The sequence below is a fragment of the Zerene cesonia genome, chromosome 18 (assembly GCF_012273895.1).
Source record: "Zerene cesonia ecotype Mississippi chromosome 18, Zerene_cesonia_1.1, whole genome shotgun sequence".
NCBI lineage: Eukaryota > Metazoa > Arthropoda > Insecta > Lepidoptera > Pieridae > Zerene > Zerene cesonia.
In genome coordinates this window covers 9,375,709-9,391,263 of record NC_052119.1, presented here as the reverse complement: position 1 = coordinate 9,391,263, position 15,555 = coordinate 9,375,709, and the positions used below count along the sequence as shown (strand labels likewise).

The window sequence follows — 15,555 nt, the reverse complement described above, 5'->3', positions numbered from 1 at the left end:
GAAATACCACCTCGCGACCCCTCGCGACCCCCCGCACCGACAACGAGCAGCAAACCGTGACGTCACGCGTGGAGTCCCTCGCGTTGAGACCGCGCCGGCCGGGTGGTATTTCGTGGTCCCTCGTAGTGGCATGGCGCCCGAGCGCGATCGTCGCTTCCGTTTCCGTTATTTAGCCGTTCTAACAGGTTGTTTAATAGTGCATCTATCTCTCTGTCGGTTACTATATCTGTGTTGTCTTGATATTTTTATCTTAGAAGGGTCGTGTGCCGTGTGCCCGGCGGACACGCTGTCGAACCGCACTAACGCCCCGTTTGTTTGTTTGCAGAATTCGTCACCATGATGACGTCGAAGTGAGCCGCCGGCTAGTGTGTGTGTAAAAGAATTTAAATATACATTTTGTTTCATGACACACAATATTACCATCGTATTGGACCTGCATTTCTCTAGTGTTTGCGATAAATTAAATATTGTCATCGTTTCAGTTTAATGGTATAATTGTATAGCGGCGAGGGCCCCGCCACTCGTCCTTAGACTTAAAGTATTCCGTTAATGTAACTATTGTAAGGATCGCTGCGAGCGGCGTGTGTGTGTGCGTGCTCGGTGTTGCGTCGCGCCTAGTGTATGCGGTGCTAGCGTCCGCACCTTTCCGATACATTTTAATGTAATTTTTTTTCAAGTATGAGATATTTATAAAGTACGTGAGATAAAAAATTTGAAAAAATCCCAAAAAAATGTACCGTGCGGGCGCGGGGCGGCGGATTTTCGGAATTCTCAACCAATACTTGCGACGTCTCCTGCTCGCCTTCGGCTATAACGTTTTTTCATTTTTCTATTTATTCATTGTGTTAAGTTGAACTGTTTCTTATATCGTGTAACTTGTTATAAATTATGATTAGCTGTTTAGTTAGACATGTAATGTATCTAATACACGTGTCACTCTCTGTACCCCGCGGCGATGGCGTCGATGGCGTCGATGGCGTCGACGGCGTCGACGACTACAATACTAGTTTCACTATTCATTTCACACATTAAACTTAATGTAACGTAAACATTGTATTTTAATCTTGCATAATTTAATACTATTATTCTTAGAATATGACATTATTGTGATTATTTAATTTAATTATCTATGTAACTTATCTGATGTAATTTTTAAATTAGCGATGAATAAATAGTGGAACTAGAATAAGTGTTTTAATCCCATGTACTTTAATGAAATTAAAATAATATAATCTATTGTTTTTTTTTTATGTTGGTTTGATTTATTTGGAGTTTGGTTAGCGATGTGTGAGAATCCGGCCGAGTGGGGCCGCCCCCGCGCTTCGCATTCAACGTTTAAATCTAACTCTGTACGAATAAATTAGATTTATCGATACTACATTTAATTGTATCTGTAAATGACTTGATAAATATTATATTTCTATTGTTGGTGAAGTAATTCTATCGACTGTGAGCAACTCAGCTGTTATTGAATTACCACATTTGATTCATTCTGTTATTAAATTTTACAAAAGACATACTGAAAATAAATGTTTCTTCATTTTTAGGTCAATAAGCATCGGTGTTTCATTTTCACTTCCTTAGATTTAAATGTACACGTCACAATAAAACAAAATTTATTAGGTAATTCCCGATTATCAATAAAAGAACGTGTGAATGCGCGTTAATTTATTACAAAATACAATCACAATAAGAAAACGATTTAAAAAAAAGTTGGTCTATTTGCAATCTTTCGATTCAGCTGCATTCATCAGAAATGTGGCCAGCGTGCGCGTTGGTCGACCTGAAATGTTGGAAATATGTGTAACCATTGAATTGCAATCTATCTCGCGAGATTGCCAACTGTCGAAAGATTGTGACCTGTTGTATTCGCTCGCTTGTTATTTTTTTGGGATGCTCAATTCATTCAATCAATTGTAACTATACTTTGGAAGTGTCTGTTACTTTGTCCCTATATCACGATTGCACTGTAAATTTGATTTTTTTTAATGTCAACAAAGCTATAAAATAAGAAGAAATCCACTAGAGATTAGACATGTAAATGCAGTTATGTATTATGCCGAGAACATATTTTTTCTAAACGTAGGTTGCTAGCCTACAGAATATTTCTAATTAAACCGAACCATATTCAATGCCCATTTCACATTTTAATGGTTAATCCATAAAAAATTACTAACACAATTTTTCGACATTATAATAACCGTTTTTACAATTTTACGGTGACAAGACGTAGCAGAGACAGACCAGATACAGATACATAGAAGGAATATGCTACCTGTCATACGGTAGGGGTGTAAGTAAGGGGGCGCCGGGGCATGCGATAACTTGCCCACTCCAGTTATATCCATGTGCAACCAGTCGCAACAAACGAAGTTCTGAAAAATTTTACTGTATTAACATATTGGTCTGTAAGGTTACTGAGGGTTATATGCGAACACTACGATAGGTCCAAAGAGTATCATTCTGTACATTTTTTTTAATAAATCTTCTACAAAAAAATCACCTACGACCTCGTAGTAACTACAGATTCGAAAAAGAGGCCAAATGACGATTATTTCCTATCAAACGCACAAGCCTTAATTTTTCGAAAAAAGAAAAATGATCGATAAGTGTTCAATAAACAATCCGACAACGCCATCTAGCCCAAAATGAGCAAAACTTAATACAACAACCTATAGCTAATCTATTGCATATTCCCTCAATATATATTGGGCTATTATAGACCAATGCAAAATTAAAATCGTTCAATTAAATGTAATATTTTAATACACTGCGACTCTTCCACGTTCTACGTGCAGGATTACAAGTTTGCGAGAGAAGTATTATTCAGTGAAATTAAAGAATTGAGACCTAAAAATGATCTGATACCTTCAGAAATGCAGCACCTATACATGGAGTGGCAGTTCCTGATCCTCTGTTGCGTAAATCCACTGCTGGATCGTCTGTGATGAAATGTTTTAAAATTTCAAAGCTAGCTTTCATTTGAAATTTAAATAATAGCTCCTTGACGTCATATATGTTTAAAAAAATCATCATAACATTGGCAGGTTATAAAAACAAATAATATACGATAGACGATAACGTTGTGAGAGCCTCGCTTTTAATATCTAACATTACATAGATTTTTTGCTATGCTCAATCTCTTCATTAATAATTTTTACTCTTGCGTGAAATTAATGGTTCATTTTGTTTTCTTTTTTCAATTGATTTATCATAATATAATTAATATTATAAGCAATTGTAATTAAAGTCTGCTTAAGACCTCGGACTTAAAATCTATATGTCGGAGGTTCGAGACCATTGCCATCACCACTGCTCGAAACTGTGAACATTGCTAGGTATCCGACATGGCCAAGAATCAAAAGTTCGACGATATGTGACATCTACCAAATCGCACTTGGCTAGCGTGGTGGTTCACGGCCAAAACATAGGGGCTGTGTCCCAGCAGTGGGAACATATGGGCTAATGATTAAGATAACATACATATTCAGTATTTATGTGAACAATGATGTACAGTACTCGCTAAACTTTTTGGCGCGGCTGCGACTGTACCACGCAAGTTCGTATCGACTACATTTAGAACGTCCATAGACACTGACGAGTAGTGTATACAGTACCACAGAATAATAAGTACAAGAACAGCACTTCCCGTAACCATTCAAAGAAATAGCGAATCTTGCTACTAAGCAACTCGGTTCAATTCAGCTCGCATCGCTCGCTCAGAGCCTAGCGAGATATTCATCTAAGTATTGCCATTTCATAACCAATAAATACAGTCATAACCAGCCAGCGATTCTTCCTATTAAACCATTGCAAACGCAAGTATATATTTAAAGACAATCTATCTATATATATAAAATTCTCGTGTCACAGTTTTCGTTGCCATACTCCTCCGAAACGGCTTGACCGATTCCTATGAAATTTGGTAAGCATATTGGGTAGGTCTGAGAATCGGCCAACATCTATTTTTTATCCCGATATTCCTACGGGATACGGACTTACGCGGGTGAAACCGCGGGGCGCAGCTAGTATTATTATAATATTACTATTACGCAAGCACGAGTGTACTTATTATCCTGTGTTCGACTGTCGAAGTGGCGACGGCGCCACGCGAATGTAGGCACTTATCGCTGTAAGTAGGGCCTCGGCCTGACAGTACTCTGTATCTGGCGCTGGTAGTAGTCCCACAGCGGCAGGCGCCAGGCGCGGTCGCCCGTGCGCGCGCCGGCGCGGCGCAGCGCGCGCCACAGCGGCTCGCTGTTCGAGAAGCAGCCGAAGGCGCCGCCCCCCGTGGCGAGGAGCACCCCGTCTTCAAATTACAAGAACTGCATCAGTGAAATGTACCTTGTAGGGAAGTACGTTTCACCGATGCAGTGCTGGCTTACGATTCAAAAGAGCTTCTAAAAGGTCATTGAGTTTTACAGCGAAATATTTCTATGCTTATATTCAAATCCGGTCGTTATGTGATTTAATCATTAAATATTTATATACATCATCAATCATAATCCCTATTAGCATTGATGATTACACCACACATCAAAGGGTCGACCGATTTCGCGAATTATTTTTGTTAACATAATCAAATATATGAGTCGTACCTAACGAGTGATTATTGATATCAATCAATAATTATCAGATAATGGTAAGAAATTTATTTTACTAATTCGGTTTTAAATATCATAGACATTTTTTTATGTTTATAAATCAAATATAAAGTTATAAAATAATATCTAACGAGTGAGTGTTGCCACGTCAATAACGAGCGAAGGCTTGTGCAGGACCTGCCCTAACACCAGAGCGTCCGCCAGCATCAGACGACCTTCCATGTCCGTATCTTCTATCTGTATGTGAATGTTTATATAATTACAGTAAAATGCCTTTTTGACAAATTCTTAAATAGAAAAAAATTGAGCATGATGTGAGATTCGAATCCGAGTCTTTGCCATACGTAACGCCGAGTCTCTCGGCCAAATGTGATCCCGCCACAGTAATCGAATTTGTTCTACTCTTTCACTTCATGTGCCCCACGCCATCTATTGAGAAGATAAAGAACCATCTCGACCAATTTCAATGCTTAAAATATTGTGTAGAACGCGGCTTTTGTTAAATTTCATTTTTAATTTTATAGCATTTTAATGGTCTATAAATGAAAATTATTAAAGAAGAGAAAATACTAATTTTCTAATTGGTTTTGTATGTCTGAACAAGGGGCGTAGCTACTATCGTGACAGTTAAACGAATTTAAATAAATTCTCTAATAAGATCTGCGTGCCAAGAGCTAATTCAATTTAATAGATACTAATAATAACAAAAAGCTAAAAAGTTTGTTTAAACGCGCTAATCTCAAGAACTAATGGACCGATTGAACGAACGGACGGACCACTAGTTAATTAATAATACATTTGACAGTTTTAACCTGCAAGGAGAGTCCATTGAGAGCAGTGACCACATCGCCCACTTTCATGCACTGGCCACTGACCATGTTCTCACAGAGCGGTATCACCGCGCTCACGTTTATAGGCACCTGGTCATATTAGCAAACTGGAAATTATTCTCATTTAGTATACGCTTTGTTCTGGTAAAAATTTTTCGTCTCTTTCATTCATTGTCTATGAGCTCGATCTATAGTCTATACGTATATACAAAGGTCTTGAGAGAGATATCACCTTTTTTTATTTGTCTTTGAAAAATCGGTCGAGTACGAATTCGTTTAAATTAGCAGGTATGACGTCACAATATTGCCATATTAAATCAATCCTATTCTTAGTAGAATCGCATATTACGACAGTAATGAAAGTGTAAACGCTATCTACATGTTTGAACTAAAATCTCAGACTTCTACAAGTTCTAATAGAAACAAGGAAAGTGTAGAGCACCTTAGCGAGTGCTATGGCCCGGATTGCCGCCAGCACGACGGCGGCGCCGGCCATACTACCGCGATTTTCCTTCATTTCGTGAGCTTTCTTCAGACATAAGCCACCACTGTTGATAAAAACGAGTAGTAGAGATAAAAATAGATTAAATGTATATTGCACATTATTAAAATAACTAAACACTGTTATAACTAAAATAAATATTTGTGTTTGCTTTTTTATCTAAACTAATTTACGTCTTCAATTATATCATAAATAAATAAAGGGTCATGGATGTTAATTCACATAAGTGAAGTACGTATAATGAGTAAACTCAAGAAATCGCTTGACCAGTTTTAAAAACTGTTATCATCCTGTAAAAATATGTGTTCAATTGATATAGAACTTTTTTTCGATTTTTTTTTGTTTTTGTAAAAATCTAAAAACCTGTCAAAAGTGACGCCCTTAGCGGCCAACAGCACCGGCGGAGTGTCCCCCCCCGCGCGGTAGTCGCATTGCAACAACACAGCTTGCTCGCAAGAGCCTTTGGCCACGGCGAGAAATGCCTCCATCTTTTGTGCCTCTATCCAGTCCCGTTCCCTCACAGTTACTTGCACTCCGAGAGGGCAGAGGACGTCTAATGCTTCCTATGTATGGTAATAATGTTATATAGATTCTAAACTGTGGGTGAGTGGAAATTGGCATGTCAATGAATTAAATTTGGAACCGAATGTGACCTAACCTTAACCTTCATTCAAACCTACGAACTGCATCCAAACATAGGACAAATGGAAAATAGTCAAGAATCCATGTATCACATATTATATTTCGGTACGTTTCTAGTCACGTTTGAGACCTTGGTTCCTGAGCAACCCAAATTTTAGTAATTTCGGGTATCAGACAATTGTTGCAAAAACCCAATACTTCCTTCCATGTTTCGCTACTACTGCAATGTTGCAATATATGTATAATCTATCTGTGTACCAATGTTATCCACATCCGTAGCTACCTTTTTTGGATAACATAAACTCGTATATTCATTCGAAAAAGGAATCGACAAAGGAACTGGTTGATTGCCTCATGGTAGCCCTTACACTACCACCACCAATGAACATTTACAGATACCTTACTCTTCTGCAATAAGATAAGTGATTGAGAAAGGAATCGATAAGGGGAATAAAAGAAAGTCAGGGAAGAAGAAAGTAACAAAATGATATTATGGGCCTGGCCTGGTAATCATGATCATTAACCTTCCCATTAACAATGTCTGAGTTCGAATCCATCTAACCATCCATTACAATTTCAGTAAAAAATCACTTAAATATAAGTTTAAAATATTACTTGCGCAAGTCCTATAGGAGTCATGCTATTTGCGGGCATATCGGAGAGGAACCTGGCCCAGTTCTGGGACCGACCCAGGATTGACCCTAGGGTCCATTCGTCACTGGGCTCTGAGCCGTATTGTGAGAGTTTAACTTCGGGTTTACGTGTCTCCAGCGATTTGAATTCTTGGAAACTGGAAATTTAAAAATACCTATTATTATTATTATGATCTTATGATAACACTACCCTTAGTTAAATCTTAACAGCCTCATGTGAAAAATGTACAGTAAAAAATTTGCCAATTACCAGCGTAGGCAGAGTTTTGCAAGGGTCAAGATGGAAAAAAAATTATTATAACTTGACCACCTACATGTACGTGTAGCGGATTAAAAAAGAAAAAAAAAAGATTTACGTTACTTGATTTTGTTATGTAAACATATACATAAAACAAATATCGACTTACAGATACCTATTTCTTACTTGTATCTATTTGTTCGTCTACATCATTATTTTCATACTAAACGTTTATACAGTCAGCATTACAAAAAAAGAGAATCCATGTGACAACTTTTTTTTCAACTTCTAATCTATCATTGAACTGGCTCCGCCCGGATAGTCATTTATCGTAATCAAGAAAATATAAACTATCCTATCTTTCACGTTGAATCAAACTGCACATGGTGTGCAAATTTGATTAAAATCGGTTGAGTGGTTTAGGAGTTCATCGCGGACAAACAATGTGACGCGTAATTTATATGTATTAAGATGTATCATAGACGGTTTCTTTTGATTCCTAACTATAAAGAAATAGGGCGCACTTCCAAGCGGCCAGGTGCGCGGCCTCGGCGGCGGCGCGCGGCTGGCCGGCCGCGTCCACGGTGACGTCACGCGCGCCTCGCGCCGCCAGCGCGCGCACGCCCGCGCCCACGCCCACGCGCACGTTCTCCTACATCGTACTATGTATGACTAGATGCCCGCAGAGAGAAATAATCACTCAGGGTTTATAGGTTCTATCGTTTATAGTCTATCATATATCTATAGGATTTTCGGGATAAAATTTTCTCTCGGGTCACAGACCATCTTTGTACCAAATTTCATGAAATTGGAACAAGAGAAACGGACAGACAGATAATTAATATATTACGGATAATTGTTATACATATCAAGTCAGAACTACACCAAATTTAATGCGTAAATAACACATCCTCACCCACAACTCAAATTGACAATTAAAAAGAAATTAAACAAATCTCTATGGACATCGATGTAAAAACAGAGCGGGAAAATGCAACTGACGCTTTTTTAATGCAAGAGGTGACATGAGTAGCTAGTTTTTAATCTGCGGTGGCATGAGGTTAAATGGGACCAAAGGAGAAGTGCCAGCTTTTGAACATAAAATTTCTATCAAAATCAGTTCACCCAGTAAACACTTGTAGTAACAATAACAAATAATACAATCGAATTCAGAACATCCTTGTCACTGTTAAGTGTAAGTTAACTGTTAAAATCAACTCATCAAATAAACTTTACGTTAGTTTCATCGATATCCTCCAAGTGATTATAGCCAGGCGCTTTCTTGCCGAGACAAGCGAGCGCCACGCAACTCACGTCTGGCGCGACGTCTGTCACGACGAAAGCTTTACCGAGCTTCATCTCGCATGAGAGCCTGGAAAATGTTGTTTCAACATCACTACATAGTGTAAAACAAAATCGTATTCACTGTCCTTTTGTATGTCCTGTAATTTTTTTAAATTTCTCTACTTAAATCTTAAAAACTTAGCAATGGATTTTGATGCGGTTTATAGATAGAGGTTATTCAAGAGGAAGGTTTATATGAATAATATCATCTTTTAAACTACACCAAATTTAACGTGTGCGAAGCCGCGGGCTAAAACATAGTTTTTAATTAAAACACATGAAAACATCACAAAACAGAAAAACGAGAAAAATATTGGGAAAATGCATTTTTGTTACTGACTTTGTCAGCACTTATACTTATTAAACACTAGCTGCGTCCCGCGGTTTCACCAGCGTAAGTCCCTATACCGTAGGAATATGGGGATAAAAAGTTATAAAAAGTTGCCTATATGTTAATCAAATTGTTCAGCTATCTGCGTACCAAAATTCTTTGCAATCGGTTTAGCAGTTTTTGTGTGAAAGAGCAACAAACACACACATCCTAACTAGCTTTTGGCATTTATAACATTAGGAAACCCACATTTATAAAATTCTCTATATATAATGCATAATCCTTTGTCATAAAGTTTTACTCACTCATTGAGATACTTGCATAGCTTGCCCCCACTCTTCTGGTTGACCTCTTCTGCTGCGGGGGTCAACTGGAACTGGTCACCATCTTCATAAACACCCAGCACTAAACCATTCTGCAATTGCATCATAGTGTGTTATTTTTCCAAATAATTGCGAATGAAAGCTAGAAATAAGTTATAGTAGTTAGTTCTTAATTTCAGATCTAGTAATTCCAAAAAAGCAATTATGGAATGAAAAGAGAAAGATACTAATTTTAAAAGTTACACACTTTTATTAGCTTAACCTAACCTGTTTGTACGTAACCTACTCCATTAGATTTGATTTTGACCCATTTTAAACTGACAGATTTTAATGTAACTTTATACACTTATCATGGATTGGTTAAAGTACAATAATTTCATGAGTACCATATTATCAAATATTATTAGGATTGTCAGGATTAAATATTTTCCTTACATATACTCTATAAAAGCAAGTGAGTCAATAAGTTGATCCTATGAATGTTGATATATAGTGATCTTTTATAAAATATTTAAGGTTTTTTAATCTATCACATAAACAAAACTGTTCACCTTTTTTCCAATTCCTGAAGGTGACTCTCCCGATACTGTATTGTCTTTACCTTCTTCATTTTTGTCACATACTGGTACATTTGTCTTCCCACTGCAACTCCTAGTTAATATCTTGCTAAAATTTCTCTCCAAATAAAAAACATAACCACTCGAAAATAATTTTGCAAATGCCATTTTAAAAATTCAGTACAATGAAACACAATATGAAAACATAAGCCAACTAGACTGTTAAGATTAGTTTGAATGTAGAATTTATCTGAGTCAATCGTAAGGTTAATTTGTTTGCTTTCATTTTCAATGCTGGTACTACTGGTTTTTTAATAGTTTTGTAAACATTACAAAAAAGAAAAACAACTTTCTGTAAAAAATAAAATTTTAATTACAATTTGTCCAATGCAAATAACTAATATATTATATAATTTTAGCAAAGAATAAATTAACCTCTACCTTTTTCCAATATTTAATTTAAACTTTGTCGTTTTAGGAACATGTCTAATTGTTAATGATATTCTTGTCTGCCGATCTACAATTGAATCCCTACTATATTTATTTGAACACATATTTAAATTTAATATAGAATCATCAATAACATCTTGCTGTACTTCATTTATACCGTGCAAGTAATGTTTGAATAATTTATCTTGTAACACTAATAAACTCCTTGGTTCTAGTAGAAATGAAAATACTGGCTGCAAATATGATTTGTTATCTGTTAATGGTTCGTAAAAATTTAAAACTATATGCGAGGCTATGGAAATTGTAGTTATTGTTGGGTAGAATAAGGAACCATCTAGATGTGGTAGGATGCCTTGTCCTGGATTGTATTCATTAACCAACACATGATTGGGCTTGTTTCCGCCCATTAAGTTTAAGCTATGTATCCTTTGTAAATACTGATCAAGCCAATGGGGTATTGTTTCAGCGATCATGCCGTTGTTGTGAGGAATTCCGCCCCAATTTTGCAGACGTCGATTGGACAATTGTGTCCACTTTGGTTTTGGTGCTGCATATATGTTGTTAATGATATGTTTTTCTTCTTCTTCAGTAATGAATTCAGATACATAATACGCAGTTGGATCAATCTGAAATGTATTTTATGCGTTTTTAATGTTTACCAATATATAAAGCAGAATAATTCCGAAATAAGTAATTTTACACTTACCGCAGTAAGTCTATGATCATTTAAGCACAAATTTCCGTTCGTCATTATTTGTTATTGGTACTAAACTCAATACCGAAAAGTTTGCAATTTCGTTCGAAGTTATTCTTAAAATAGTAACTTTTACAAGTAGTTTATACCATGTAAGGTTTGAAATACGTAGTTGGAAATATTTTTACTTCGATAAGTATGTTAAATACCTTATCATTTATCGATTAAAAAGGCTAAGATAAATAAAAACAATTTCCAATCAGTATTCAGTATTTACTACTTTTTCGGCGAATCTGATGTACATTGACAAATGACAACTGAACAATCATCCATATATGTCAAATGTTAATGTCGATTGTCGTTGATTGACATTTAAGATATGATTCTATCAATGATTCATACCGAAATTTTAGATAAATTGTTACAGTTATCGCAGTTTACACAAAATAGTATATATGGAAAATTGTGGTTAAAAGGTTATTTGCACAAAAAAAAAAATAGGTTCGCAATAAAAATATTGAAAATGTAGTATTAAGTTTGTGCTATTATAAATATATCGTGCGATACCTAAAATCTCTTACAGGTAGGTAGGGACTTACTACCCACCAACAGTTAATGCATAGAGTACCTATAACTAGGTACGAGTTTATTGAAGAAATCCACTGCAAATATTATCTGTAGTCAAACCTGATTCGTCTTTAAACATTAACGTTTCGTTTTCCATAAAACCTTGAGTATCAAATCATGAAACTGTGTTATTTTAATATTTGCTAAATTTATTACCCATATATTGATTGTCATTTTTAAATATTCATTAATCTCCTGAAATTATTTTCCTTGCGAAAGTTCAATTCTGATACTTTAATAATAAATGAACTGACGTATTATGCATTGACCGATTCGACGTAAAAACGAAACATATACAGCTAGCTTTTGACAGAAAAGGACTCGGAACAGGCGATAAAATGTTATTTGTTATAATGTTTTTGTAAATGTTTCAAATTGGTAAAAAAAGAATGTAATTACAATGGGTGGTTGTATAGGAATAACTAGGAGCAGGAGCGGGCCCATAGAGGAATCTTCAGGCACAGTGTCTCGACCAAATTCAGGTACGTGATCGAAACTGTCGCCGTGGAGTCGTGCGTGAAGTGACTAAATTGTGTTTTATTTTAGGTGGCTTACGAAAAAATCAGTCACTGTGCCATGAGACAATTCGATGGAAGTCAGACGTGCCATTGACTGAGGGACAATTGAGGAGCAAACGCGATGAATTCTGGGACACGGCGCCGGCGTTCGACGGACGGAAAGAGATTTGGGACGCGCTGCGGGCCGCTGCAGTGGCCGCTGAAGCTATGGACTTTCAGCTTGCTCAGGCCATACTGGACGGGGCCAGTGTTTCTGTACCCAATGGATACCTCACAGAGTGCTATGATGAATGGGGAACTAGATATCAGGTGAGTTAATTTACGCCCGAATATACGCCCGAATTTAAACAGCATATTCTTAATAAAGTTTATATAAACCAAACATCTTAGAAGACTATAAGCTACAAAAGGGCAGTTGGTTAATTGTTGTGTTAAATTATTATTGATGGCTTTATTGGCATATAAAACCACACACCATATATGGGTAACAAAGGTCAATGAATAGTCTGTTGGCACACATGAATATAAATTTATAGTAACTGATATTATACTGTGATAAACATTTGAAGCTTAGTCACTGTTTCAATGTAATGCATAATATAACTGGTATATAATTCTTGTATTATAATGTTCATCACCATTATATTACAATATTGTTTGACTGTTTGGAAAAAAAATCAGTATAACATGAGGCATTGCATTCTCTATAATTATACATTTACTAGCTGCACCCGGCAAACACTGTTCTGCCTTACTCATATCTTTAAGGGGTATGAAAAATAGATGTTGGCCGATTCTCAGACCTACCCAATATGCTTACCAAATTTCAGAGGAATCGGTCAAGCCGTTTCGGAGGAGTATGGCAACGAAAACTGTGACACGAGAATTTTATATATATAGATAGAGCAATTTTTGATGGCACTTTGATAAAGATGTAAATAAAATTTTGTATTGTTACATTATATGGCTAATAATGCATAAAAAGACAAATATCAACACTGATTTGAGTACAATAAAAATCTATTTAAAAATTGGGTAGATTACAATGGTGAAGCATATTAAAGCAAAATGTCTGTCCATATAATATTATATGAGGTAACATCCTTTCCTTTCACTGGACTGTGTTGTAAGTAACAGTTACACAATTACATGATTCATTATGAATTAAGTATTTTTCAACCACATTGCATTAATGGTCAAGGTTCGGTGTGGGATTGTAAATTTTTGGCATGTTAATGTTTTTTATAATCTTGGATTATAAGGACATTTAATGCATGATATATAGGTAATGCTAAAAAAGCATAATTTAGTGATAATGTTTTTTTGCTTAATGTTATGATATGGAAGGAAATGCAATGGTATCCTGCCAGTAAAATAGCTATTAACATAATTGTTTCTAACAATAAACTATATCTCCTGATAATTCTCAGTACTAGATCAAATTTAAATAGGACCACTTGGCAGGCACTAGCTTTCAAATAAATAGAATCAATAAATTGCAAATCCCCACCATTTCCATATTTATTGAGTGAGCTCAAAACTGTATAGGAAAACTTAATTATTCACTAGCTGTATGTTTAAAAACACTTCACTTATCTGAAAGGAATTTGTGAATCAGCTTGCTAATGAGGTTTATGATTAGTACAAACTAAAATATTATGTTGACGAATTCATGTGCATTATTTGTGAAACAGATTACAAAGAATTCTTGAAATTTTATAAAAAAAATATAATCAATATCCTCATGTATTTTTTAACTATCTAAACTGACATATAGAGAGAGAGGTAAAGATTGCAAAGATGGAATGGGGTGGGGGTTGGACCATCTGAGTAACTACTAAACAAATTTAAAAAATACTTTTCCATTGGATTTGTTAAGTGATAGTTATTATTAAAATATAAATATACTTGTTTCCATTGACTTAAACACTAATTTCGTATAACTTTTTCGCCATAACTTTTTACTGGGTGAACCAATTTTGATGATTTTTTTTTATGTGTACAAAGATTCAATGATGGGTGATCCTATTTAAATTTTGGACTAATACTGTTAATTTAAAAGAGGGTTAGTTATTTTTTTAATACTTCTAACTTCTCTTATATCTCCAGGTGCCAATCTACTGTCTATCAGCGCCCATAAACATGGTGAAGGAGGCGAGTGGACGTGACTCGCCAGCCGACTGCTCTGAGCCAGTGGAGGCTGGCTCCGAGATGGCACTGAGATTGAGGCTCTCCACTACTTGCAAGGATCTGATGCTGCCGGTTGGCTCGAGACACACTATAGCACATTGCAAGGCTAAGTTGCAGGTGCATGTTTTTATATTATGTGATTAACGTATTGTTAATGATTTGATATATGATATTCAGGTGTGGAATGTCAGTTATAAGTTCATTTTTCGAATCTGCATGAGCGCAACGAGACCAAGAACTTTGTCACGATTTTCCGCTCGTCAGATTTTATCGCTGAGACCGTACTTAAATATCTAAAAACATTATTGAAGTGGGGAAAAAATAAAATAAATTATTTTGTTTTTTTTCACAAGCTTATATTGTACTAGATGCTCGTCCCGGCTCCGCCCGGATATCAAGGTTCCTGTTTTATTCCAAGGGAGTATTTAATCGGGATAAAAATATCCTATCACTCAAGTCAGCACATACCCTTACTTTATACCAAATTTTATCAAAATCCGTTTAGTAGTTTTAGCGTGACTAGCGGACAAACAAACAAACTTTCACATTTATAATAGTAGTGTGATGTATGTAATCGACTTCTTTAGACTCGATTTGAACAAATTTTAAGGATCAGTGACAATGCAATAATTTCATTCTCATTCTCATATCCTGATTAGGATCGCCATAATGAAATAATTTCCGTATGAATACACTATGTTGCAGCAAGTTAAACAAATCTATTCCATTATAGAAGCGTGTATTTTTGTTTTTTAAACAGTTTTTTTTTTATGAATATAATATAGCGAACCTGCGCGAGCGCAACGAGCCTGACTTGTCGCTCGCAGTGTGACGTCACACCATAACGCTCGCGTTAAGCTTAGCTTAATCTACTGCTTTTAACATCTTCATGTAGGAAGATATATTTATACAAAAAGCACAGATACACTTTACCGACTCACGTTCTCGTGTGCAGGCGCAGGAGGGCATAGAGGTGTGGCGGCAGCGCTGGTTCTACGGCGGCAAGCTGCTGGGCGACCGCCTGCCGCTGGAGGAGGCGCGCATCACGCCGG

General features: G+C 36.2%; 4 protein-coding genes across 6 annotated transcripts in view; 2 read left to right on the top strand and 2 right to left on the bottom strand.

The window, feature by feature from the left end:
• Positions 1-1,556, top strand: part of LOC119833779 (calmodulin) — a 20,295-nt gene extending 18,739 nt beyond the window's left edge. For both annotated transcript variants that reach the window (XM_038357958.1, XM_038357957.1), the window contains one exon: positions 326-1,556. In XM_038357958.1, the coding sequence (XP_038213886.1) occupies positions 326-354 (29 nt within the window). In that variant the 3' untranslated portion in view covers positions 355-1,556. The remainder of the gene's footprint in view (positions 1-325) is intronic.
• On the bottom strand, positions 1,240-10,340 carry LOC119833777 (cytosol aminopeptidase-like). Of its 2 annotated transcripts, XM_038357955.1 has the most exons (13): positions 10,019-10,337; positions 9,450-9,559; positions 8,706-8,841; positions 7,994-8,121; positions 7,194-7,368; positions 6,300-6,499; positions 5,877-5,982; positions 5,417-5,524; positions 4,736-4,841; positions 4,160-4,309; positions 2,869-2,942; positions 2,276-2,375; positions 1,240-1,783 (listed from the first exon to the last, which is right to left on the bottom strand). In XM_038357955.1, the coding sequence occupies exons 1-13, from the start codon at positions 10,190-10,192 to the stop codon at positions 1,719-1,721; spliced, it is 1,632 nt and encodes a 543-aa protein (XP_038213883.1). In that variant the 5' UTR covers positions 10,193-10,337; the 3' UTR covers positions 1,240-1,718. The 2 variants fall into 2 exon arrangements, 1 of the variants encoding a protein (XP_038213883.1); XR_005287973.1 differs by lacking the exon at positions 4,736-4,841 and having other exon boundaries at positions 1,742-1,783; positions 10,019-10,340.
• A 39-nt stretch (positions 10,341-10,379) lies between these two features.
• On the bottom strand, positions 10,380-11,485 carry LOC119833778 (alpha-ketoglutarate-dependent dioxygenase alkB homolog 6). Its single transcript, XM_038357956.1, has 2 exons — positions 11,181-11,485; positions 10,380-11,100 (listed from the first exon to the last, which is right to left on the bottom strand). Exons 1-2 carry the CDS (start codon positions 11,223-11,225, stop codon positions 10,462-10,464), a joined length of 684 nt encoding a protein of 227 aa, XP_038213884.1. The 5' UTR covers positions 11,226-11,485; the 3' UTR covers positions 10,380-10,461.
• A 607-nt stretch (positions 11,486-12,092) lies between these two features.
• LOC119834098 (ubiquitin domain-containing protein 2) overlaps positions 12,093-15,555 on the top strand; it is a 3,833-nt gene continuing 370 nt past the window's right edge. Inside the window, exons 1-4 of the mRNA XM_038358384.1 lie at positions 12,093-12,277; positions 12,342-12,622; positions 14,423-14,620; positions 15,459-15,550. Coding sequence (XP_038214312.1) covers positions 12,196-12,277; positions 12,342-12,622; positions 14,423-14,620; positions 15,459-15,550 — 653 coding nt within the window. The 5' untranslated portion in view covers positions 12,093-12,195. The remainder of the gene's footprint in view (positions 12,278-12,341; positions 12,623-14,422; positions 14,621-15,458; positions 15,551-15,555) is intronic.